Here is a 25,706-nt window from a genome sequence, read left to right as displayed (position 1 = left end):
GAATGTTGATAGATTAAAATATATATATTTATGAGTTTTAAGCAAAGGATGTTTAGAAGGATGAGAGGGAATCTTATAGAGACATAGAAGGATGAGAGGGGATCTTATAGAGACGTATAAAATTGTAAAAGGACTAGACAAGCTAGATGCAAGAGAAATGTTCCCAATGTTGGGGGAGTCCAGAACCAGGGGCCACAGTCTAAGAATAAAGGGGAGGCCATTTAAAACTGAGGTGAGAAGAAACTTTTTCACCCAGCGAGTTGTGAATTTGTGGAATTCTCTGCCACAGAAGGCAGTGGAGGCCAATTCTCTGGATGAATTTAAGAGAGTTAGATAGAGCTCTAGGGGCTAGTGGAATCAAGGGATATGGGGAGAAGGCAGGCACAGGTTACTGATTGGGGATGATCATGATCACAATGAATGGCGGTGCTGGCTCGAAGGGCCAAATGGCCTCCTCCTGCACCTATTTTCTATGTTTCTGTGATAATGTAGGAACAAAATCTCATTTTCTTTCGCTTGATATGGACAATATGACAGTATATCTGCCAATTTTATTGTTGCAAATTATTTGAGAAAAGCTATCTGATGTGGTGCAAGTTGTAGAATAAATGAGACTGTGGAAACCATGAGCTGATTTTGATTTTGAAAAGCAAATGTGCTATCTTGTAAGATTTGTGTGAATGCCTTTTTTTAATTGACATGCTTTGAATTATATTGATTTAAATCTGTGAGTCAATCGCAATTCCCATCGGTGTGGAACAAGTCTAACCAGTCGCAAACATGTTCACCTGTTTCAAAAGTCACAATGGAAAAGTTTGATAAACAATAATTATTCCTTGAAATATTCTAAATTTACGGCAAAATTAACTTGTGTTCTGTTTGATATATATCTTTTTAAATAACTTATTTGTAATGATATGCATCTTCTGCTGCTTTCTTGTGTTCAGAAAGTTAATGTTGACAACGAAACACTAACTGTTTCACCTTTGAGTCCTGGCTTCAAATCAAAAGAAGTTTGTCCAAAGGATGTGCTTATCCATTGAGCTATGTATACAGTGTGTGGAATTACTTCCCCATTTTTCAAAGCTAACCTCTCCCCCTTAATAACATTTAAGTCAGTAATGTCACACTCCAGTCACAGAGATGACCAAAATGCACAGTCTGCGTAGGGGTGTTGAGGCTTTGTGATAAATGGATGTTGATAAAGTTAAACTCTCGTTGCAAAGTGGGTAAATACAGTTAGAAACTGCTTGATCTTGACACCAAATGGTAAACTTTGAGCTGAAAAATATAATTTAATGAAAAGAGTCAAACATTTTGTTTTAGTTTTGACATTGGCAATCTTAGCCATTTAGTTTAGTTTAGAGATACAGCATGGAAACAGGTCCTTCAGCTCACTTGAGTCCACGCCAACAATCAATCGCCCATACACTAGTTCTATGTTATCCCACTTTCACATCCTCCACACTCGTGGCAATTTATAGAAGCCAATTAATCTAAAAAACCTGCCTTCTTTGGAATGTGGGAGGAGACCGAAGCACCCGGAGAAAACCCATGGGGTCACGGGGAGAACGTACAAACTCTGCACAGATAGCACCCGCGGTCAGGATCGAACCCGGGTCTCTGGCACTGTGGGGCATAAGGTCTGCCGTTGTGCTACGGTTCCGCCCTGGTGATAAAGCACAAGACTGTAGATGATAGACCCTTGAGCAAAAAACAAACTCCTGGAGGAACTCAGCAGGTCAGATAGTGTCTATGGCGGGAAATGGACAGATAACCCTTTCAAGAAGTGTCCTGAACTGAACCGTTGACTGTCCAATTTCCTGCACAAATGCTGCCTGACTCGCTGAGTTGGTTCAGCAGTTTGTTTTATGCTCTAGCAATAAATGTATTTGGTTTCTTTCGTATTGAAGTGTTATGTTAATCCCTCTCTGGTAATGTGTTTACACAGTCAGGAACATTTGAAATGTCTAGAATTAGCAGCTTTTGAGATTGTAATAAGGTTCATTTAGCGATAGAGCTGCATACCTGAATCATTGAATTGCTGGCAGCTTAATTTCCTGCCTTCCACAAAAGTTTGTCTTCATTTGTTTCATATTAAGGCCACATTTTCATTCATTGAACTTGATGCATGTTGGCTTTGGAGAATTAATTAGTTGCAGAGACAAGTCTGTGGGATCATTTAATTTTTTTTATAATTAAACATATTTAGCTCTTTGGTTATGAGTTGCACATGTTTCAATAGCTATGGAACTGGAATTTGGCACAGTGAAACATGCAATGAGATAAAGTAGGATTTGAAACCAAATTGTATAATAAATTGGTGGACTGAGCTAAAGAATTGCTTTTCGTCCTCACCATGCCGAAAAATGTTTTCCTTGCAGAGTTTCCTTTCATAACTGGGTTTAGGATGGAATTTGTTCCTTTGAACTCAATGTTTTTGCAGATATTTGAATATTTAAATGCACGCTACATTGGGCATATTTAAAGCCTGACGCTCCAGAATGGCTGTTGGAACTGTAGGATAATATTCACAGCGCGTGAATGCTTAAGACTGTGCAGGTGCACATGATCTCAAAATAGGTGTCATTTTACTTCAAAGTCTATTTTCAAAGTGTACTTCAAAATTACAATTTTCGGTTGAGTCTTCAAATGATTTGTGTAAAATGATATTTTCTTGAATGATATTTTCTGTGTCTCAACTTTGCTTTGAAAATAATTGGTGTTCAAAACAATCTCTGACATATCAAACATTAAAGGTCTCAATTGATAACTTAATTTAAACATCTATCTTTCCTGGCACTATTTTCAAATCAATTATTTTCATGTTTATATTTGCACAGGGGGGTGGGGATGTTGGCAGGAGTAGAAATCTTACTCATAAATATCAAGAAATATTACAAAGTCTCCAGATATAATTTTTAAAAGGCTGTATTTTCATAACTTTACATATGGGTGAATGTCATCTTTTTTCACAAAGAAATATGGTCCAAATTTGTGAACTATAAATAATAACTTAGAGGGTCAGAGGATGGTGAATCTGTGGATTTTTTTGCCACAGGAAGCTGTGGAGGCCAAGTCAGTAGATATTTTTAAGGCAGGGATAGATTCTTGATTAGTACGGGTTCAGGGATTATGGGGAGAAGGCAGGAAAATGGGCTTCGGAGGGAGAAATAGATCAGCCGATTGAATAGACTTGATGGACCGAATGGCCTAATTCTGCTCCTATCACTTATCATCTTATGAATAACACAATGAATGTCCATGTGATATGCAGCCAAAAATATTGGCAAGAATTGTGGAATATGGGTTTCAAGATCATGGATGAATTGCATTGTGTTCATCCAGATTTAACTGCAGTTTGGAGTAAAATTTGGATGGCAGAATTATTTTCCCCATGTTCTGTTCATGGGGAGCAACTAATTACGTAAAGTAATCAAAAAAGGTATTGCAACTGTCACCATTTACACTTTGTGCCTACTTTGATTTTATTGATATAATTGTAAATTGGTCTCAGGATGGTGTTGGAAGGTTCATCGCTGAACCTCAATACAGAGCTAAAGCAAAGCATTAGTTTCTCTGTGTTAGAGAAACAGCATAATTCAGAAATAGCTGTCGGCAAATGATGTTCAAAGAGTAACTGGTCCATTAAATGTGGGTAAGGGAAGGAAAGAAAAAGCAGATAATCTCACAGGATTTAGTTGCTTTATGACATGATTTTGGCTAAAGTCATTCTTTGCAGCAAGTTCACCAAAGTGCATCTCTGCTCTAAGTATCTGAATAACAATTTAGCAGAAATAATCAAGTATCAGAATAGTTCTAATTTATTGCTTGCTAACATGATGCATTTACATGAATCTCTGGAATCTTAACACAATTTCACCTCTATCATGTCACATTTATCATATTTTCTTATCATATCATATCATATATATACAGCCGGAAACAGGCCTTTTCGGCCCACCAAGTCCGTGCCGCCCAGCGATCCCCGTACATTAACACTATCCTACACCCACTAGGGACAATTTTTTCACATTTACCCAGCCAATTAACCTACATACCTGTACGTCTTTGGAGAATATATTACCATTATTTTCCTCTAGCCTATTCTTACATGTTTATCGATTCCCCTGATGTTCCTGATATTTATCTGCACTCAAAATGGGTCCAAATATATGTGCATTTTTTTAACTCTTTTTATTTTAAAAGTTGATGATCACGTGGATTGTGTTTTTTTGTTTTTTTTTGAAGTTGTGCATTTTTAAACAAAAGCAAAAAATGCTGTAAATACTCAGCAGGTCAGGTCCATTCTGTGGACCATAGAGTGACACAGTGTGGAAACAGACCCTTCGGACCAACTTGCCCACACCCGACAACATGTCCCAGCTATACTAGTCCCACCAGCCTGCACGTGGTCAATATCCCTCCAAACCTGTCCTATCCATGTACCTGTCTAACTGTTTCTTAAATGTTGGGATCATCCCTGGCTCAACTACCTGATCTGGTAGCTTGTTCCATACACCCACCACCCTATATGTGAAAAAGTTACCCCTCAGATTCCTATTAAATCTTTCCTCTTCATCTTGAACCTATGTTCTCTGGTCCTCAATTTCCCTACTCTGGGCGAGAGACTGTGCACTACCCGACCTATTCCTCTCATGATTTTGTACACCTCTATAAGATCACCCCTCATCTTCCTGCACTCCAAGGAATAGAGACCCAGCCTACTCAACCTCTCCCTATAGCTCACACCCTCTAGTTCTGGCAACATCCTCGTAAATCATTTCTGAACCCTTTCAAGCTTGACAATATCTTTCCTATAACGGTGCCCAGAACTGAACACAATATTCTAAAGTCAGTCTGAAGAAGGGTCTCAATCCGAAACGTCACCCATTCCTTCTCTCCAGATATGCTGCCGGTCCCACTGAGTAAGTCCAGCATTTTGTGTCTACCTTCGATTTAAACCAGCATCTGCAGTTCTTTCCCACACAATATTCTAAATGCGGTCTCACCAACATCTTATACAACTGCAACATGACCTCCCAACTTCTATACTCTATACTCTGACTGATTAAGGCCAATGTGCCAAAAGCCTTTTTGACCACCTTATCTACCTGTGACTCGACCTTCAAGGAACCATGCACCTGCACTCCAAGATCCCTCTGCTCTACAACACTCCCCAGCGGCCTACCATTCACTGTGTCAGTCCTGCCCTTGTTAGACATCCCAAAATGCCACACCTCACACTTCCCTTTATTAAATTCTATCAGCCATAACCTCAGCCTACCTGGCCAATCGATCCAGATCCTGCTGCAATCTTTCACAACCATCTTCACTATCTGCAAAACCACTCACTTTTGTATCATCAGCAAATTTGCTAATCTTGCCCTGTATGACGTTTGGAGATGGTTCCATGACCTGAAATGTTAGCTCTGTTTCTATTCCAAGAAATATGGTCAGTTTTTAGTTTTAGATTTCCAGCATCTGCATGTGAATTGTTACATTTAAGCTGCTCGTTGCATTCTAAAAATTATCAAAGCATCATTTGAAGATCAACTTTGGAATTTGCATTAGATTTAAAGTTATTTTAGTTCAGATTAATTATTGCAGTTTGAAATTTTAATTCAATTTAGAAAAAGCAATGGAAATGTCTGGCTGTGCTTCATGGGTTGTAACATGTTGTAAATGGAGTTAAAGCAGGATTAGGCCCCACAATAGTGAGTGTATTGGGAGTATTGTAAGGGGCGGAGTAAACATCCTTGCGGTGCACCCATGTTGAGAATTATCATGAAGGATATTTCATCGCCTGTCCTTACTGATTGTGCTCTGTTGGTCAGGATATAGAATTCTTTTACCGCACAAATTGGTGGTGAATCTGTGGAATTCTTTGCCACAGAAGACTGTGGAGGCAAGTCAGTGGATTTATTTAAAGCAGAGATAGATAGATTCTTGATTAGTACAGGTGTCAGAGGTTATGGGGAGAAGGCAGGAGAATGCAGGAAATTTGTAGAGACATAAGCTACTGCAGATGCTGGAATCTTGAGTATAACACAAAGTGCTGGAGAAACTCAATGAGTCAGGCAGCATCTCTGGAGGGAATGGACAGGCAACATTTTGGGCCGGGACCTATCTTCAGACCAGCATAAAATTTTGAGTGTCCAAGACAAACTAAATAGGATGGATTTATTTTCTTTAACAGATGGATGAAAACTAAGCGACATAAATTTGAAATATTTGGTTGAGTGATTGCAGGGGAGATGGGAGTAAAGACTTTCATCAGACAAACTCACTGCCAGAAAGATTCACTGAGATTGAAATCATAATCATAGTTCAACAAATATGTGGATATATATTTAGATATTGAATGTATTTAGATGTAACCTGCAGCACTGCAGACCGAGGGCTGGACGATGGGGTTGAAATGGGTCACTCTTTCTTTACTGGGCTGGGTGAGCTAAATGGTTGCTGCTTTTGTCATAAATTTTCACTGATTTCAAATCTGCATGATCCCCTCGAGGGCACATGTTAAACTCAGAAATATGCTGCTATATTTTCATCATTGCTTGATCGAAATCCTGGAATAACTTCCGGAAAGCGGCATGGGATGACAATGCACCATAAGAAATCTCGCAGTCCAAGTTGGTGGCTCGTCAACATCAAACCAAAGAGAGTTTGACATTAATTGTTGGGGTTATGGGCCACGGCCCCAACCTATGACTGAAAGATTACAAATTGTTCAGCACTTGAAAGTGATTTAAGGGATCTGATGTCCTAGAGCGTGCAGCAATGCTCTGAGGTTTGCCTCATTTCTTTGTAGATTTGGTTGTCCATTAAATATGTAACTCATATTTGCAGTTGAAATTTGCTGCGTCACAGCCAGAAACTTAATGACAGGATTGAACATGCTGTCATCTCCTTGCAAGGAAAAGGCAAAATTAATTGATGAACTACTCTATTAACATTTGCATTAATCTAAGTGTTTCGTGATATTAACAAATTTATTTGAGTAGATTTTCTATCAGAGGAGTTCTTTAAACTAGATGTTTCAAGAACTCTTTGGCGAGAAAGCCTTTTAAATTAATCTTTACAAATTTATAAAAATAATGAATTTAAATAGATTATTACTATTATTTCATGATGAATTTTACAGATGGTTTTGGATCACGCAAGGCAATTCACAGTGATGCCATCTCCAGCTTGAATCTTTTTAAGTGGTATGGTTGAAATCTAACATAATGTCATGACTCGTGCTTGGTGAATCAAAGATTGATTTTATAAATTAAAATGAATTAGCATTCCTCAATTGTTCAACCCAATTTAGCACAAGAATTTAAGATACAGGAGCAGGAGAATATATTTTGGCCTTAATCCTGCTTAAACTTGAATTTCTACCTCAACAACTCTTCCCTGCACATTAATCTACATCCTTGATTTCAAAAACCTGAGAAGAATCTTTTTTTCATTTTACCACTCAAGTGCTTGTCCTTGAATTCGAGACTCCCCAAACATCCTCTCAGAATCTTTTGCTCGAGCTTGCCAAGAATTTTATGTGAATTAAATTACTTTTCACTAAGTTAAACTGAAGGGAATAAACGGAAAGTCTCTTGAGTCAGAAAAGCTAGTACACCATATTGAGCCTCATGTCTTGAAAATGCCTTTCTCTTGGGTATGTGCCCTGCAGTGGGACAAAGGATTGCAGAGGATCAATGCCTCACTCATGACAGTAATCTGTTCCAAAAAAAATGTTTCCTTATATTTGTTCTGATCTTTTGCCTTCAGAAATGTTCCATGTATTTACTTCACATCTCAAATATCAAATGAAAGTGAGCAAAATAGATGCAGTTCATCGCTATTTTAAAATCCCCAGTGGCAAAAAAAGAGTCCAAACAATGGATGTATTGTACTCGGGTGTATGGGATTTGTGTTCATTGCAGTACCTTCCACAGAATTGGTATCTGTCATACATGGGACTGGATGCAAATCTTGTACCTATGCCTGCTTATTGTTTTAACACTGAGCCTTAGAATCATTATCTCAAGACTACAGAGCTCATAACATTTATCTGCTGCAGTTCCCAGGCCTATTTAGAAACATAGAGTAAAGCAGCATGGGAACAGGCCCTTCAGTGCAATATATCAATGCAGACCAAGATGCTCATCCAATCTAGTTCCATTTGTCTAAATCTTTCCTTCCCACATACCTGTCCAAATGTCTTAAATGTTGTGTTCGGGCCTGCCTCAACCATTTTCTCTGGCAACTTGGTCCATATACACACCACCCTTTATGTGGAAAAAGTTGCCAATTAAATCTTTTCCCTCTTGTGTTAAACCTCTGCCCTCTTCTTTTTGATTCCCCTTTCCTTGGAAAATGGCTCGATTGTAATTCTGCTGATTGGATAGCACGCAACAAAAGCTTTTCACTGTACCTCGGTACACGTGACAATAAACTAAATTAAACTGAAGACTGTATGCATTCACCTAATCAGTGTCTGTCATGATTTTATATAAGGTCATCCCTCAGTCTCCTATACTCCTAGCTCCAGTTTCCTGACACAAATGTACAACATTGTATAATTCCTCTTTTGCAAAGGAAATTACTCATTTATATGGGCCTAGCCACAAAATTTATCTTTTGTGCTCAATTTGATTAAAAATGAAGCGTGTCAAGCTCATTTAATAACTTGTCCAGATGACAAGATGGTAAAGAAAATTTAAATAATTTCAGATGCTGGAAATATGAAAGTAAAACAGAAAATGTTGGAACAGAACAGCAGATCAAGCAGCATCTGTGGAAAGTGATACAATTAACATTGTAGTTTTGGGATCATTCATCAGAACTGGGAAATGGTGCAGTTCCATTTCACGTGTATAAAGGGTAGCTGCCGGACAACTGTGTAACAAAGATTTGTCGTTAGTTCAGAAAAGAAAGCTAATTTTGTGAAAAGATGTAAAAACGCTCAAATGAAAATTATACTAAGTTATCAGATGCTTGTCTCACTCTAATTGTTGAATTTGCGTTGATGTCCTGATTTTTGATTTTTTTTCATCTTTCTTACATTCCAGTCTTTTTTTTTATCAATTGACTTTTATTGTGCGAATATTTGTCTGTTCCTTTTGCTACTTGGTGTGGTGGTTTGCATTTGCATTGAGATTGTGCTCAGTTTATTGTGATTGAGACCCCATGATATTTACAGGTCGAAAGAATCAGCGAGCACTTGTATCAAGTTATAGAGGAGCTGTCATTGCACGAAGAAATATAGCGTTTATTTACATAGGTTTAATTTTATTTTGTCTCATCCACTCAAACAATTACTAAGGTTCTGTTTTCATTAATCAGTGGATTTTGGTATGAGTATCAATCATAAAGTCACGATTTGAGTCGGTTTTTAATGATCGTGCTGTGGCATTTGCAAGCTTGACAAGATCGCAATACGAGTCGCTCTCCTTCATTTACATTTATGTGTCTGCTTGAAATTCATGATGGTTCATTGTTCAGCAGTATTGCAATGTTTTGTTGTGGAGAAACATAATGACATGACGCATGTAGATGTTGTAAAATTCAATGCTGCATTCTGCTTTTTCAGATTTTAAAGATTAGACATGGTGAAATAAAAGGACACATTGCCCTTATCCTGAACATTTATTTAATATATTCATAGTATTTTGGTTGACCTTCGTAAAGTCTTTTTTTGAATTAAAATCTGTTTTTTGGTGACCAAGATTCCACTACAATTCATGATAACCATCTTCACCGTCTTTGATACCACCCATATTTCAGTGCCATCTACAGACTTACTTATCATGCATTTTTCATTCACATCCAAATCGTTCAAACAAGAATGGGCCCAAGAATGGGAGCAGCACTCCACTAGGTACAGGCCCAGCGTGATTACCTTGGGTTCTTGATCATCTTGGCAAGTGGGCCGAGGAATGGCTACTGAAGTTTAATTCGGATAAGTGTTAGGTGTTGCATTCTGTGAAATCAAACCAGGGCAGGACCTTCACGGTGAAAGCTAACCCTCTGGGGAGTGTTATGGAGCAAAAAGATTGTTCAGTACAACTCCGCAGTTCCTTGAAAGTGGAGTCACAGTGGCAAAGAGGTTATTTTCACACTTTGGCCTTCATTGATCATCATCATCATCATCATATATCTACAGCCGGAAACAGGCCTTTTCGGCCCTCCAAGTCCGTGCCGCCCAGTGATCCCCGTACATTAACACTATCCTACACCCACTAGGGACAATTTTTACATTTACCCAGCCAATTAACCTACATACCTGTACGTCTTTGGAGTGTGGGAGGAAACCGAAGATCTCGGAGAAAACCCACGCAGGTCACGGGGAGAACGTACAAACTCCTTACAGTGCAGCATCCGTAGTCAGGATCGAACCTGTGTCTCCGGCGCTGCATTCGCTGTAAAGCAGCAACTCTACCGCTGCGCTACCGTGCCGCCCCTATCAGGGAATTGAGTATAGAGATTGGAATGTATGGTTCAGTTGTGTAAGATATTGGTGAGATTGCACTTGGAATGTGTTTAGATTTGATTGCCCTGCTATACATAATATGTCACGAGTGTTGCCAGGACTCGAGGATCTGAGCTAGAGGGAGAGGTATGGTAGACTGGGTCTTTATTTCCTTGTAGCGCAGGAGGCTGAGAGGTGGTTATATACAGGTATATAAGATCATGAGGGGAATAGATGGGATGAAATCATGTAGTCTTTTTCCCAGGGTAAGGGAATCAAGAACAAGAGGGCATAGGTTCAAGGGGAAGGATTTAATAGGAATCCGAGGAGCAACTTTGTCATACATTGATGTGTATATGGAAGAAGCTGCCAGAGGAAGTAGTTAAGCCAGGTGCAATAGCAACATATAATAGACATTTGCTCAAATACATGCATAGGAAAGGCTTAGGGCCAAACCTGAGCAACTTGGATTAGTTTATTTGGGGCATCTGAGTTGGTATGGATGAGTTGGGCCGTAATGCCTCTTGCTTTCAGATAGCTTATACATAGCATTGCAAGTTGCCTTGAACTACAAATAAAAGTTTTTCAAATAAATTTATGAATTTTTTCATTCCTCCGCCTAATAAAAGTTTTTCAAATAAATTTATGATTTTTTTCATTCCTCCGCCTGATGAACCTTGAAAATCAGAAACATAGTTCAAGACTGAAAATCATTTTATCATTTTGGTTTCATCTCATGAAAAAAGTTGTCAACATTATAATTGGCTTAAGTGACACTCCAATGAAATGCCACACTAATTTTCATTCTGAACATTTAAATCTTAATAGGGAAATGTCTTCCTCAAACATTTACAGTTGCTCAGGGTTCTACTTGACACTTACTGGCACATTAATCTGCTGTTGTGCTAAAACTCCAATGTATAGACCAGCAGTTGGGAGTACCTGCAGACAGTGAAAAGCATGTCTATAGATAGACACAAAATGCGAGAATAACTCAGTGGGACAGGCAGCATCTCTGGTGTAGATTAGTGTAATGGTGTCACTCATGTTATGTGTCATGCTTTTGTAGTTACATCCCTTTAGCTTTGGAGTGACCACTGCTTGCGAGATTCGGGTTAGTGTAAGTGGAACGTGCAAGTGTGAGGTCATGCTTGCTATGTAGTTAATAAAGTCTTTGGATCGTTATCCAGGTGTAAGGCTGTTATTATACGGTCAGCACAACATGGTGTCAGAAGTGGGATAACGTGGTCGTTTGATCGCTGTGTTTGAGTCCTTGGGGTTGATACAAATCCGTATCTCTTAAGATAAGATCCGTATTCAATCCAGGTTGCAACAGAAGCATGACATTCAGAAACGATGGTTTGACAAGACAAGTAGGCCACTGCCACCACTGACCAAAGGGCAGGTGGTCCGCTTACAGACTGACAGAGGCCATGACCGTATCGGAGTAATTTCCGGAATTGCTTAGGAGCCACGCTCATATATCGTTAGTGCCGATGGCGGTACCTACCAACGTAACAGGCGACACATCCTGCCTGTGAACAAGCCAGTTCCTCCTCTGTATAATCCAGATCGTACAAGTTCGCTTCCGTTTACGCCTAGTGGCACTCGCATGCTTTCGCCAGCACAACAATCCATGTCTGCAACAGCTCCTCTGCCTGTTCCATCTTCGCCTCCATATTCATCGCCTGTTCCACAGTTTCCTGCTTCGTCTCCAGGGACGTTGATTCAGTCTCCCTCGCCTGTGGAATCACCTGCTCTCTCCCTGGATAAGAAGAATGGAGATGGTCTCTATTGTACACGTGCTGGTCATGTTTGCAGGCCGGTTGTGAAGTATCCGGACTATGTTTAACTTTCCTCCAGTTTGTCATCGATTGTTATACATGACGTGCTTAGTTTATGGGTCTGTATCGTTGTTGATTCTTTAAGAGGGGGATGTAGATTAGTGTAATGGTGTCACTCATGTTATGCGTCATGCTTTTGTAGTTACGCCCCTTTAGCTTTGGAGTGACCACTGCTTGCGAGATTCAGGTTAGTGTAAGTGGAACGTGCAGGCGTGAGGTCGTGCTTGTTATGTAGTTAATAAAGTCTTTGGATCGTTATCCAGGTGTAAGGCTTCTGTTATTATACGGTCAGCACAACATCTGGAGAGGAATGGGTGATATTTCAGGTCGGAACCCTTCTTTAGACTGAAAGTCACGGGAAAGGTAAACAAGAGATATAGACAATGATGTAGAGAGATATCGAACAAATGAATGAAAGACATGAAAAAAGTAACAATGATAAAGGAAACAGGCAATTGTTAGCTGCAGCTTGGTGAGAATGAAAGCTGGATCGACTTGGGTGGGGGAGGGATGGAGAGAGAGGGAATGCAGGGGTTATATGAAGTTAGAGAAATCAAAAATCATACCCCTGGGTTGTAAGCTGCCCAAGCGAAATATGAGGACAATGGAGGAACATCAGAGGGCATTACTCTCACAAGAAGAAGCCCTGCTGCTTGCAGCGGCCCTCATGCTTAAAGATCAGCAAGACAGAAGGACAAGAAGAATGGGGAAGAAGAAGCCCAGGAAGAGGTCTGTGTGGTTGAAGCCCTTGTCCCTGAAGAGACCCAGGTTGGGCCAGTATGATAACCTGATGACTGAACTCCAGCAAGAAGATGATGCTGTCTTCATAAACTTCACTTGGCTCCCCCCTGAGCTGTTCCACAAGCTGAAGACAGGGGTGGACTCTCTCCTGGGGAAAAGGGCCTTCATGAGTAAGCCACTGGAACTATGCCCACAACAGATCTCAAGAAAAAACCCTTTTCAAGGCCACCCACATCCTCCCAAAAGAATTTAATTTTCAATGCAGTACAATGCTTGTGTTTGTGTTTGTTTTATTGATCAAAATATATGAAATTAAAATATTTGAAAGTGGTGCCATGAGACACTACTCTGAAATACAATATCTTCATACATCAATGGAATTCACCAAAGTTAGCACTGGCGACAACCTACGTCACCTGGCAACAACCTACGACAGCACCTACGTCAGGAGATGTCAAGCTACGCTCATTGGTGTCAAACCCACTGTCGCCAAAAAATTTTCAACATTCTGAAAATCCAGCAGCAACCAGAAAGATGCTACGACTCTTTGGGCGACTGAGGAGACTACACACGCCCATACAGGCGACACTCCGGCAACCATGTGGCGACAGCCTAGTCGCCTGTAGTCACCTAAAAAAATCGCCTAAGTGGGACAGGGGTTTGAGTTACTCCAACATTTTGTGTGCATGTTCAAACCATTATCACATATCTGTGTATGATCAGAGCATGTTGTCCTTTCACAGTTGGGATATGTTTACCCATGAAAAATACTTACGGAATCAGCATGGAAGAATGTGTGCTTGTACGAGCTCTTTGAAAAAGTTGATAACTCACAACTTTAACCTCATTTTATGTAAATCTTTCTTTTACAAGACAGCATAATTGCACTTAATTTGACAGCTCCTTCGTCCAACTCTGGACATAATTTTAGTTTTATTTGCAGCCAAAGATATAAAACTTGCGGACATTAGGTATTTTGTTCTAATTGCAAGCAAGGTCACACAGTTAGTAATAGCTTTGCCAGTAACATTCTCTTTCCCGCATAAAGCAATCATTAAAGAAAAAAGGTCCTTAGTGAGTTGTCATATCATTTACAGATCAATAATGCATTAAAGTCAACTTTTACATTATGAATTCTTAAGTTGTTACTTGTTTTGGAAAATGGTAACGTTGGCTTGTTTCATGTTAATTCTGCTCTCCTGTTGAGGAAGGATTGCAGAGCCATTACTAGTGGGATGGTACCCCAGGGGTAATTAGCAGCAGAGAAATTTACTCTACCAGACTCGACTTTAAATTCACACAATAATTTATAAGGCTAACAGGATATTGGAATAGAGTTTGAGATTATCACAGTGAAGACAAAATTATCACATGATGGAATGCAACATAAATTTGTCCCTGTTTTGTGATAAACTGCATGTATCCAGCATTGCATTTGTCTGACGCCTGCCTGCATTCAAAATATTTGCCAATCCATTAAATGATAATCCATTGATGAATGCACAAACTTTGAGGTTTCCATTGTGGTGGAAGCGGTTAATGGAGCTGCTCATCCTTGTCAACAGAGATTCCCCTCTGTCATGGATCACACAGGTAAAATACAAAGTGCTTATATTACCAAAAGTTTGCTTTTTGATCTCATGCTGATCAGAATTCTCAATTATTCTTTTGGTTTAATTTTGTTACAATGTGTTTGGTTTATTATGTGAATCATGTATGCTTTTATTTTCTTTCTTTTGTTCTACTTTTTACTTTATTTACCTCCATTGTCACCAGGTTACAGCACGGCCTGGACATGGCCAACCGGCTGGCTGATGAGCACGATCTGATAGCAGTCTATGTGAGCCGGCTACAGAATGGCACACGGTTAGTGTTTGTTGATTCCATGTAGAACTATACAGAGGAAACAAGTCTCTGAAATCTTTAACAGCACAACCCAGTTGGAGTGACTCAACTTTTAAGGGGAGATGAATGAGAGTAGTCCATCTGATTTCCCTGACCACTGAATTTCCCATCAAGAATCCAGGATTTGATATATGTTCCTTTTCTGCTGTGATTGTGTGCATCAACAGCATTCAATCAAACTGCATGAAGCCTGAGAAAAGTTAGCTGTTTTGAGGAAAACCATGCTGTGCCCCTTGATGATGCCCCAAAGAGCACTCATTAGCTTGTACCTCAATACTTTTATGATGATCTTGAAATAGTCCTTCACTGACATCTTGTTCAGAAAAAAAATATTGTTTTATTTTAAGATGAACAAAGTTCTACAGCGTACTGGATGATATCTGGGATTTTCAGCCAACTGGATAATTAGGTATTTTATAGACTCTCCGGGACTGTTTAAATGTTCCAAGCAACAAAACATAGCCATCAGCATATTCTATATTTAAACACCCGATCAAATTGCTCATCATGCAGTAAAACTGGGGAAATTAAATGGCTGTGTTAAATAGCGTATTCAAAATTGTCTGATTCCGCTTTTCTATCAGCAATTTTTTGCAGCTTGTTAAGAATGTAAAGATGGGTTCATTTTAATAGGCGCACAGTACCTCAGATATAAAATAGGAAGAGCAAGGTAGCTCTAAAGGACACGTTAGTTTTCTTCAGTAATGTTTTCATCCATGATTAATTGTTCTTTTTTTCAATCTAGTTCAATTTTTTCACTTCTGAATTATGCATTGTTTGTAATGTACCTCACAAATTTTGTGTTGGTGGATGTTGGATTTGGAGAGCTGGTGCTGAATCACTGTGGCATTTGACATAGAGCAAAAAATGAACTGAGATTTGTACCATAAACTTAAGCTTGTTTATGGAAAATTGTATTTTCTTTCCAATGATATCATGGGGAACATTGTACACACATGGTGGAGATGTTTCATTATAACAAACGACACGCCTTATTCTACATAATAATCCCAATGCAAAGAGGGTGGAAGAGAATTGGTCTTCTGACTGTGAGGTTGGTTTTATGACCAGGAATTTCAGACTGCATTTGTTAAGCAAGTGCTAACAATTTTTTTTAAACTGTTAGCAGGCTACATAATAAAGGGAGACTGACCTTCACATTGTGTGATATACATGTTCACCAATAAGATCTTCATTCTAATCAACGAAGGAATTGAACTGCATAATCAGTTCGACAGATTATAACCATTAGGTCAGGACTGGACAAGGATGATCCTTCTGATTGGTTGAATTACCTGAGCTGATGCACCTTGTTCATCCATAATTATCCTTTGATCTTGCATTGCAAGTTGTCTGGATCTTTCTGAACTGCCTCCTTCTCCCAGTCAATTATTGCCTCCTTGACCCATTGCACCTGCGTCAGTCAGTTTGTAATTTATTTTCAGTACCAACGTGCAGTGTTAAGATTCAAAGTTAAAAGCTAAATGGTTGATTTATGTATTTAAACTTTGAATTGCTTGGTTTCTTTGACTTTTTCTATTACCATCCACTATGAGCTCAGTGGGAAAATAAGATTCTTTCCACCATTATGGTTTAAAAAATAATTCCAGCAACTCACGTTACAAAGAGATATCACACGTTTTTCTCATTCACAAGATCAGGGGAACACAGGCCATTTAGCATGTCGACCCTAATTTGATATTTAGTGAAATTATAGCTAATTTGTAACACGAAAACTCTGCCTTTAGTTCATTTGCATTAATATCTTTGAGTAAAATGAACATATCTTTCTCAGTTTCAAATTAACAATTGATTTTGCAACAAATGTAGTTTTTGCAAGAAAGTTCCAAATTCCAAAAGTTCATTACAAATGCATAGAGAAAATTGCTCATATCATCTCCAAAACATCTAAGTTTCCAATGAATTCAGCCCTTTTACGTCAGCTTCTCCTGAGACATAGACATAGAAGTGCACCACTTTGGCCCACAATGCTTGTACCAAACATGATGCCTAGTTAGATCGATCTTATCTCCCTGTACATGATCCATATCCCTCTATTCCTTGAACATGACTATCTTGAAGTCCCTATCTTAATGTCACTTAAACACCACTTTCAGGCCCCCACCACCACATGTTGGCCAAACCAAAGTTTTGTACAGATACAACATGCATCTTGACATTTACACTCACCACCCTGACTGATGAAGACAAACATGCCATATGTGTCCTTGCGGAAAAACAGCTCCGGCCTCTGCACTACTTCCCTCTCACTCCCATCTCACACCATGCAAATGTTTTTTAATAAACAAAAAACCTTGTTTCCATTGAGATATATAAGAAATGAGAGTTGACATGGGAGAGAAGCAGACCAACCAGGGGGAGGGAGCTGCTGCAAGTACAGTTTTGCTCATTTGTTTTGGCTGGACGATCCAATGCAGAAGTCTGCACATTATACTCAGCATCTTGTTACAAGCTGGCAGGCCAGAGACTAATGCTGGACCCATCCAGTTGGACTCACCCACGTACAGTTTACTAAGAGAGTGGGAACTTGCAATAATTGTACAATACAGGCACTCCCCGACTTATGTAATAGGCACCTGAAGTAAACTCGCACTTCTGTGAACAATTCACAATAGGTGTTCCTGTTTCCTAAATGACCTGTGTTATTGCAATGGGAGGATGGCGAGGGCTTCTCATCCACTTCATCATAGATATCACTGCTCTTTCAGTTGCGGCCACTATAGTTGCAACACTGCGAAGGCGAGTGAGAATGAGGGAGGTGGTGAAGACCACTCCCAGCTGACATCTTCCACAAGGTGCTCCAGCGGGCTCTTCCTCACCAGCTGTCGCATCATCCAGTTGAAATGGCTGTTGCTGCAGTTCACGTTGTAGCCCCTGGCTGACGGTCCTTTATTCGGACCGCCACCACTGATAGGACGCGCTCATTCTCCTTGGGGCCACCTCCCCTCTCACCAGCTGCCGCTTCTTCCTGTTGGCTGTCGATTTGCGCACTCTGTCGCTCCCCCCTCCACTCCCCCCTCCACTGCCACCTCCTCCTCTTCCCTGTACAGATCTACGGATGTCAGTGACCCCAGGGGAGTAGGAGGTTGTGGCCATGGAGGGGGCGCCGTGTAGTAGACGCCTGACAGGAAGAAGCAGCGGATGGTAGGAAGGGAGAGAGCCCCGCGGTGACCCCGAGCTCATCCTATCGGTGGCAGCAGCCTGAAGAAAGCGCTGTCGGCCATGGGCTACAACGTGAGCTGCAACAACATATACGCCAAGTGAACGGTGTGGCATTTGGTTAAGAAGGGTTCGCTGGTGCAGACCAGCACCATCAGCACCTACTTTTAAGGTGAAATCACACAAGGTGCTGGAGTTACTCAGCAGGTCGGGCAGCATCTGTGGAGAACATGGATAGGTGACGTTTCGGGTTGGGACCATTTGTCAGATTGATGGTTGAGTACTTTGTGTCCTTTTGTGTATTAGACTGCATTTGCAGTTCTTTCTTTTTACCTAGTTTTACATTGATTCCGACTTGCGTAAAACCTGACTTACATAAGGGTTTACGGAACGTAAAGAATGCAACCCGTATATTAGTAAAGGATTATTTGTACTTTAAATATTAATTTGTCAAAAAATTAAAAAGGAGGATTTGAATATTATACAATTGCCAAATTACTAAAGTTCTGTTAGCTGAATAAGCTATCATTTGGTGATTCAATAAATAATTCAATTGAGAAAGTAATGCTACTTAATATTTTGGGTAAACATTGCATACTTATGGAATAATTTGCTATCTTGTATCATGATTTACTAAAAATAGCTGTACATATTTTTTTATTTTTCTGCAATTTACTTCCACTTAGTGTTTAAAGCATGAAAATGCAGGAGTAAGCATTGGGTTATGGTCACATTTATTTTTCTTCATTTTCAGAATTGCTATCATCTAATATAATGGATGTTCCTGCCCATCCTTCCTAATTGATCTCTTGAGATGGAGCAATTTACATCATTGCTTCCCTTTTTTGTTGCTCGTTTAGCATTTTGATTTGCTGTAGTGATATACACTGCTTAGTGTTTTTGAGTAATTAAGTCCTAAACAAATAATCCAGCATTGGAGAGTAGTTATGGAAATTGCTGTTCATCAAGCCGTTCACAAATTGTAACATGAGAGAGTGGCCCAGTTCATGGTGAGGCAGTTGTTCACTTTAATTCTAGAGTAAATATGACAGCAGCCGCCAACATTTTTGCATGTGCAATCAGCGGTGGAAATCTGGAGGTTGTTCTTGTCGATGTCCTGTTTCTTCACAAGCTTTACCACACTGGTACCATGCCAGCATGTTCTGCATTTCACATAATCATAATGCTATGCAATTGTCTGCTGGAAACACAGCAGGAAATTTTGGAACCTGTCCATTCTGGTGAATGAATGCTGAATAAAATGTTAATCTTCATTATTTTTACTGAAATGTTTAAACCCTTAAATTTACTTTGAATACTGTGGTGTCTTATTCTTTTAGATTTTAATCCTTGCGGTAATCCAAAAAAATTAACTTGATCTTTTTATTTTCCTCTCATTTGTCTATATCAATTCCAGCTTCATTCCCTCTGTGCTTTTTATTCATGATTGTACAATGGCACAGCAATCCTAATTTACAGTTGTTTACTCAGTCTCTGCATCCCAAGTCAGGTTTATTCAATGTGATTGGTTGCAGTGATGCTCCATTGCTTTATTTTCATACAAGTGCATAAACACATTGGAAGGTGAATGCTGCTCATTCTCTGTTCTCTGCAGAATCTAACCAATGTTAGCTGGTTCATTTTACTGTGTGGTGATTCGAGAACTAATATTAATTGTATTTATCTATGTAAATGGTTAATTCTTTAAAATGTGGTACACACTCAGACATGTTCCAAAGATGTGCAGGTTAGTTAGTTATCAAATCATAGATGGAATGGAAATAGGCCCTTCGGCCCAACTTGCCCATACTTACTAAAGTGCTCCATCTACACTAGTCTCACCTGTTTGCGTTTCGCCCTTATCCCTCTAAACCTTTCCTGTCCATGTGCCTGTCTAATATCTTTTAAACGTTAATTGGCTACAGTAAATTATCCCCAAGATAGATGGGTAGAGGTTGAGGGGCACGTGAGAGAGAGTAGGTTATCAGGAAATAAGTGGGGGAATTGGAATGATGGAAGTGCTGTAAGATTCAACAGAGACTAGATGAACTGAGGGCGTGCAAGACGTTGATGGGGGTAGGGATGGTGGACATGGAGGACTTGACGTGAGCTTGGAAATTAGGTTTTGATGAGATCAAGTTTGTTGACAGTGGAAAATTAAATTCAAGAGAATGATAATGTAAAAAGTATTGGTACTGTTAATTCAGGAGTTGAACAAATATATAGATTTAGCAATTCCATTTTTTAATTTTTAATTCTACAAAAACTACATCCCCACAATCCCAATCCTAATCAAATTAATGCGTATTATGTCAACTTGTGAAGCCCGGTAAGAGTCTACCAATTGCATTGTTCCTTGTTTAGATGTGTGGAACACGTCATTTCTTTATGTTCATCTCAAAACCAAATGCCAGAGAAATCCACTTGGTTTCCATTTCTCTGAGATGGAGTAGACATTCTCTGCAATTTAAACTCAGAAGTTTAGGTGCAAATTCATTCAACTACTAGCACAAACCTTGATATATTTAGTGCTCCTATGTAACCAGGGGTATTTGATTAGGTTGACAGACAGAAAGCAAAGAGTGGGGATAAATGGGTCCCTTTCAGAATGGCAGGCAGTGACTCGTGGGGTACCGCAAGGCTTGGTGCTAGGACCGCAGCTATTTACAATATACATCAATGACTTGGATGAAGGGATTAAAAGTACCATTAGCAAATTTGCAGATGATACAAAGCTGGGTGGCAGTGTGAACTGTGAGGAAGATGTTATGAGGTTGCAGGGTGACTTGGACAGGTTGTGAGAGTGGGCGGATGCTTGGCAGATGCAGTTTAATGTGGATAAGTGTGAGGTTATCCACTTTGGTGGTAAGAATAGGAAGGCAGATTATTATCTGAATGGTGTCAAGTTAGGAAAAGGGGACGTACAACGTGATCTGGGTGTCCTAGTGCATCAGTCACTGAAAGGAAGCATGCAGGTACAGCAGGCAGTGAAGAAAGCCAATGGAATGTTGGCCTTCATAACAAGAGGAGTTGAGTATAGGAGCAAAGAGGTCCTTCTGCAGTTGTACAGGGCCCTAGTGAGACCGCACCTGGAGTACTGTGTGCAGTTTTGGTCTCCAAATTTGAGGAAGGATATTCTTGCTATTGAGGGCGTGCACCGTAGGTTTACTAGGTTAATTCCCGGAATGGCGGGACTGTCATATGTTGAAAGACTGGAGCGACTAGGCTTGTATACACTGGAATTTAGAAGGATGAGAGGGGATCTTATCGAAACGTATAAGATTATTAAGGGGTTGGACACATTAGAGGCAGGAAACATGTTCCCAATGTTGGGGGAGTCCAGAACCAGGGGCCACAGTTTAAGAATAAGGGGTAGGCCATTTAGAACAGAGATGAGGAAAAGCTTTTTCAGTCAGAGAGTTGTGAATATGTGGAATTCTCTGCCTCAGAGGGCAGTGGAGGCCAATTCTCTGAATACATTCAAGAGAGAGCTAGATAGAGCTCTTAAGGATAGCGGAGTCAGGGGGTATGGGGAGAAAGCAGGAACGGGGTACTGATTGAGAATGATCAGCCATGATCACATTGAATGGCGGTGCTGGCTCGAAGGGCCGAATGGCCTACTCCTGCACCTATTGTCTATTGTCTATTAGTAAAGATATGTAGACCAATTAAGATGAAGATGAGCCAACAGCAACAAGATTGAGCGGGAGCTAAAAAAACAGACTGCTGGAGGAACTCAGTGGGTCAGGCAACTGGTGTGGAGGGGAATAGACAACTTTTCTGGAGTGCTGATGTCCAATGTGCAATATATCTTTGGCTCCAGTATTTGAGCCCTCCATGATTGGTAGGCTTTATTCCATTCTCTGGACATGACATTATGACCTCAACCCCAAGAAAATGATCAGCGGTAATTGGCTTTGAATACCTGTTTAATAAACATAAAATATTTCCCTCAAATAATTCCAAGCCAAATTATTTTTTTTAAAGTTAAGTATTGTGAACCTACCTTAAAAATCCAGTTTTGAATATGCGAGAAGAGGAATATCTTTGCAGGATACCAAATTTGCCCAAGGTAACAGAAATTTAATTGTTTCATAAAACAAAATACGACAGAGCTAAAATTACAAGATTTCTCACTTTTGAGATTTAAGGACATTTTTATATTGATGCCTTGGATTTGACAATATATCCAAATATGTTTTCAAATAATTTACAAATGACATGAGGATCACATTCTATTAAACCACACTGTCTGTGGATATTGAATATATGTGTAATCCTTGGTTGGAGTGTTAATTCAGCGTAAGTAACTAATAACAGGAAAGATGATTGAGTTTCTGATTAAACATTAGTTTTTCATACAGCTCACCTGATGCAGGGAACCGCTTACAAATAAGGCTGAGTTTTGAAGGATAGTATTTTAATTTTAATTTATTTCTGGGCAGTGTCCTGGACAGTCCCAGCCGACTAGATGAAGAACACCGGCTGATTGCGAGGTATGCTGCCAGATTGGCTGCAGAAGCTGGAAACACAGTAAGTAGCACAGCCTTCTCCATTCTTCTTATCCTGTTCTTGCCACCCAAGAGCTAATACATAATAATTCTTTACATGAAAGAAACTGTGTTTTTGCTTAGCGTAGAATAATAGATATGGGTCTTGATTTTTGATTCACAAAACTGCTGGATAGGGTTGATAAATACCGATCGGTCATCAGCTGGAATAATGTCACTAAATAGTTTGATTTTTAGTAGCAGTTTAAAATTTTTTTAAAAATGTTGGGGATAATTGAATTTTATTGGAATGGTTGTCTGAACTTTTGTGAACATCCTTTGTACTTAAAAAAGGACATTGTGGGGTTTTATCTGGTAGGCTGGATATCTGCCTCCATTCCCCTCTCCAGGCAGTGTGCCCCAGATTCCAAGCCCCTCTTGGAGAGAGGTTCTTCCTCTGACCCTTTACCCTTAATCTATCCCTCCAGTTTTTCACATCTGTACTGAGGAGAAGTTTACCACTATCTACCCTTTCCATCCCCTTACAGTTGTGTGCACATGTCTCAGTTTCCCCCTTCAACCCTCTCTGCTCCAAGGTAAACATACCCAGCATTTCCTCATATCCCTCTGTTGTTCAATACCCCCTCGAGCCTTAGTGCCTAACCATTCACTTGTATGTTCTACCCTGATTAGTACCCCGAAGGGCATCAGAGCACACGTAAGAATTAAATTCCATCTAGCCAAATCATTAGTTATCATCCTGTAGACAATGAGCATAGCACCAATGCCTGCAGACAATGAGCATAGCACCAATGCCTGCAGACAATGAGCATAGCACCAATGCCTGCAGACAATGAGCATAGCACCAATGCCTGCAGACAATGAGCATAGCACCAATGCCTGCAGACAATGAGCATAGCACCAATGCCTGCAGACAATGAGCATAGCACCAATGCCTGCAGACAATGAGCATAGCACCAATGCCTCCAGACAATGAGCATAGCACCAATGCCTGCAGACAATGAGCATAGCACCAATGCCTGTAGACAATGAGCATAGCACCAATGCCTGTAGACAATGAGCATAGCACCAATGCCTGTAGACAATGAGCATAGCACCAATGCCTGTGGCACACCACTGGTTGGAGGCTTCCAGTCACATAAACAGCCCTTCACCATCACCCTTTGCGTCCTACTATCAGGCGAAGTTTGGATCCAATTTGTTAACTGTATGGCTGTATGGTAAATCGAATATCACTCTACCTTAATTGGCACATGTGACAATAAAAGACCTTTGAACCTTTAACTTGTTTTGGATCCCATGGGCTCTAACCTTTTGGACCAGTTTCCCATGTGGTGAAGGCTTTGCCTTGTAGTCCATGTAGACTACATTCATCACACTCACAGAGCCATGTTCATCAGTCATTGCACAGTCATGGCGATTTTGGTCCCAGGATCATGCGTTGAAAGCTTAGAAATAACATGGCCATTCCTTAGTGCCAGGTACAGAGCGATGCTAGAGTCTGGGGATTAACTGAGGGATTGGAGTTTTGAGGTGAACCAGGGTCAGGTATCGTTCTCCAGAAATGCAGAGTTAGGGAGATGAAGGTGTATCATTGGAGTGAGACACAAAATACTGGAGTAACTCAGCGGGACTAGCAGCATCCCTGGAGAGAAGGCATGGGTGATGTTTCGGTCGAGACCCTTCAGACTGTCTCATTGGGGTGCTGGTTGGGTCAGAGTAAGTGTCAAGCACTTGTGAGGATGCTCACTTTGATGAGTCAGAGTCTTTGATTTATGGTCAGGAATTGGGTTGTGGGATCAATGATTGTTGGATGGGAGATCAGTGAGTAAAATAGGGTGGTTGGTCGGGGGTCGTGAGTTTGTGAACGGATTTGTACCCCCAAGAGAGAGCTAGTAATTTAATAAAGGGAACAACTGAATTGGGTTGTCAGTGCCAGGATGTGGTTTGCCCAAGGAAACTCCCTTATTCATGTTAATACAGATAAAACAGGACCATCAAAATCTGGTAGGACAATGATGGGTGCTTTTGGAGCCTTGTGAACAAATTTCTTACAACATCCCTCTAAACAAGAGGTGAATGATGCTCTTCACAGCAAACACACCATCAGCATGTGCCATTTTCAGTAGAAAAAGAAGTACAAGACTTCTCAGTCTGAAGAAGATTCCCGACACGAAATGGCACTGATCATTTTTCTCCAGAGATGCTGCCTGACCCGCTGAGGTACTCCAGCACTTTGTGACTACCGTTGCCATTTACAAGTGGCTGGTTGGATTTCTGGGTCTGTGTCTTTCAACCTGGAAACAATTATAATTGTTTTCCACTTCAAGCAAGTAAGCAAACAGTTGTGTATTGGAGTACAATATGGAAAAATATAAATTTCTTCATTTGGAAGGATGAATGAAAAAAACAAGTACAATTTTAATGGAGAAAAAACAGCAGAAAGCTGCAAGGAATTTGGGGGCCTTTGTGCACAATAAAACAGAGAGGCAGCATGTTGGTGCACCAATTCATAGGGGATCCTTATCGAATGTTTTCCCTTATTTCAAGGAGGTTGAAGTACAAAAGTAGGGAAGTCATATTCAACGGTACAAGGACACTGGTGAGCTTACATTTAAAGTTCTTGAAAACAATTTTAGTCCTCTTGTTTAAGGAGAAAGACATTACTTCAGCTGTTCAAAGAAGGTTCACTGGGATGATCACAGGTACAGTGGGATCATCCCATAAGAAAAGGTTAAGTGGACTGGGACGCGCGTGAGTTTAGAAGAATGAGAAGCAACGTTATTGGAACATACAGCTTAAATGCCTGGTCTCAAAATAAGGAGCACCCAGTTAAAGCTATGATAAGGAACAATTTCATTTTTTCAGTGTTGTGGGGCTTTGGATCTTTACCACCGAGGCCTTTGGGGGAAGAGTCTGTGCGCTTGAGGCTGGGGTAGATTGATAGTCAGTAGCAGAGTCAAGGATAGTAGGAAAAGAGGAAAGTGAATTTGAGGTAAGTCGGATCAGTTGCCATCTTATTATGGCGGAGCAGGCTTGAGAGGTGACCAGCTCACTTCTGTT

The 25,706-nt window shown here is 40.2% G+C and overlaps 1 protein-coding gene across 14 annotated transcripts in view; it reads left to right on the top strand.

Moving 5' to 3' along the window:
* Positions 1 to 25,706, top strand: part of dtnba (dystrobrevin, beta a) — a 335,231-nt gene that overhangs the window by 240,004 nt on the left and 69,521 nt on the right. For 11 of the 14 annotated variants that reach the window (XM_078399376.1, XM_078399375.1, XM_078399378.1 and 8 more), the window contains 2 exons: positions 14,824 to 14,913; positions 22,578 to 22,665. In XM_078399376.1, the coding sequence (XP_078255502.1) occupies positions 14,824 to 14,913; positions 22,578 to 22,665 (178 nt within the window). The remainder of the gene's footprint in view (positions 1 to 14,823; positions 14,914 to 22,577; positions 22,666 to 25,706) is intronic. The other 3 variants (XM_078399385.1, XM_078399386.1, XM_078399384.1) reach the window with 1 other exon arrangement.

This window comes from Rhinoraja longicauda, chromosome 5 (assembly GCF_053455715.1).
Source record: "Rhinoraja longicauda isolate Sanriku21f chromosome 5, sRhiLon1.1, whole genome shotgun sequence".
Classification (NCBI taxonomy): Eukaryota; Metazoa; Chordata; class Chondrichthyes; order Rajiformes; family Arhynchobatidae; genus Rhinoraja; species Rhinoraja longicauda.
Note: the sequence above shows the minus strand (reverse complement) of the source record. Positions and strands in the feature narration are given on the sequence as shown.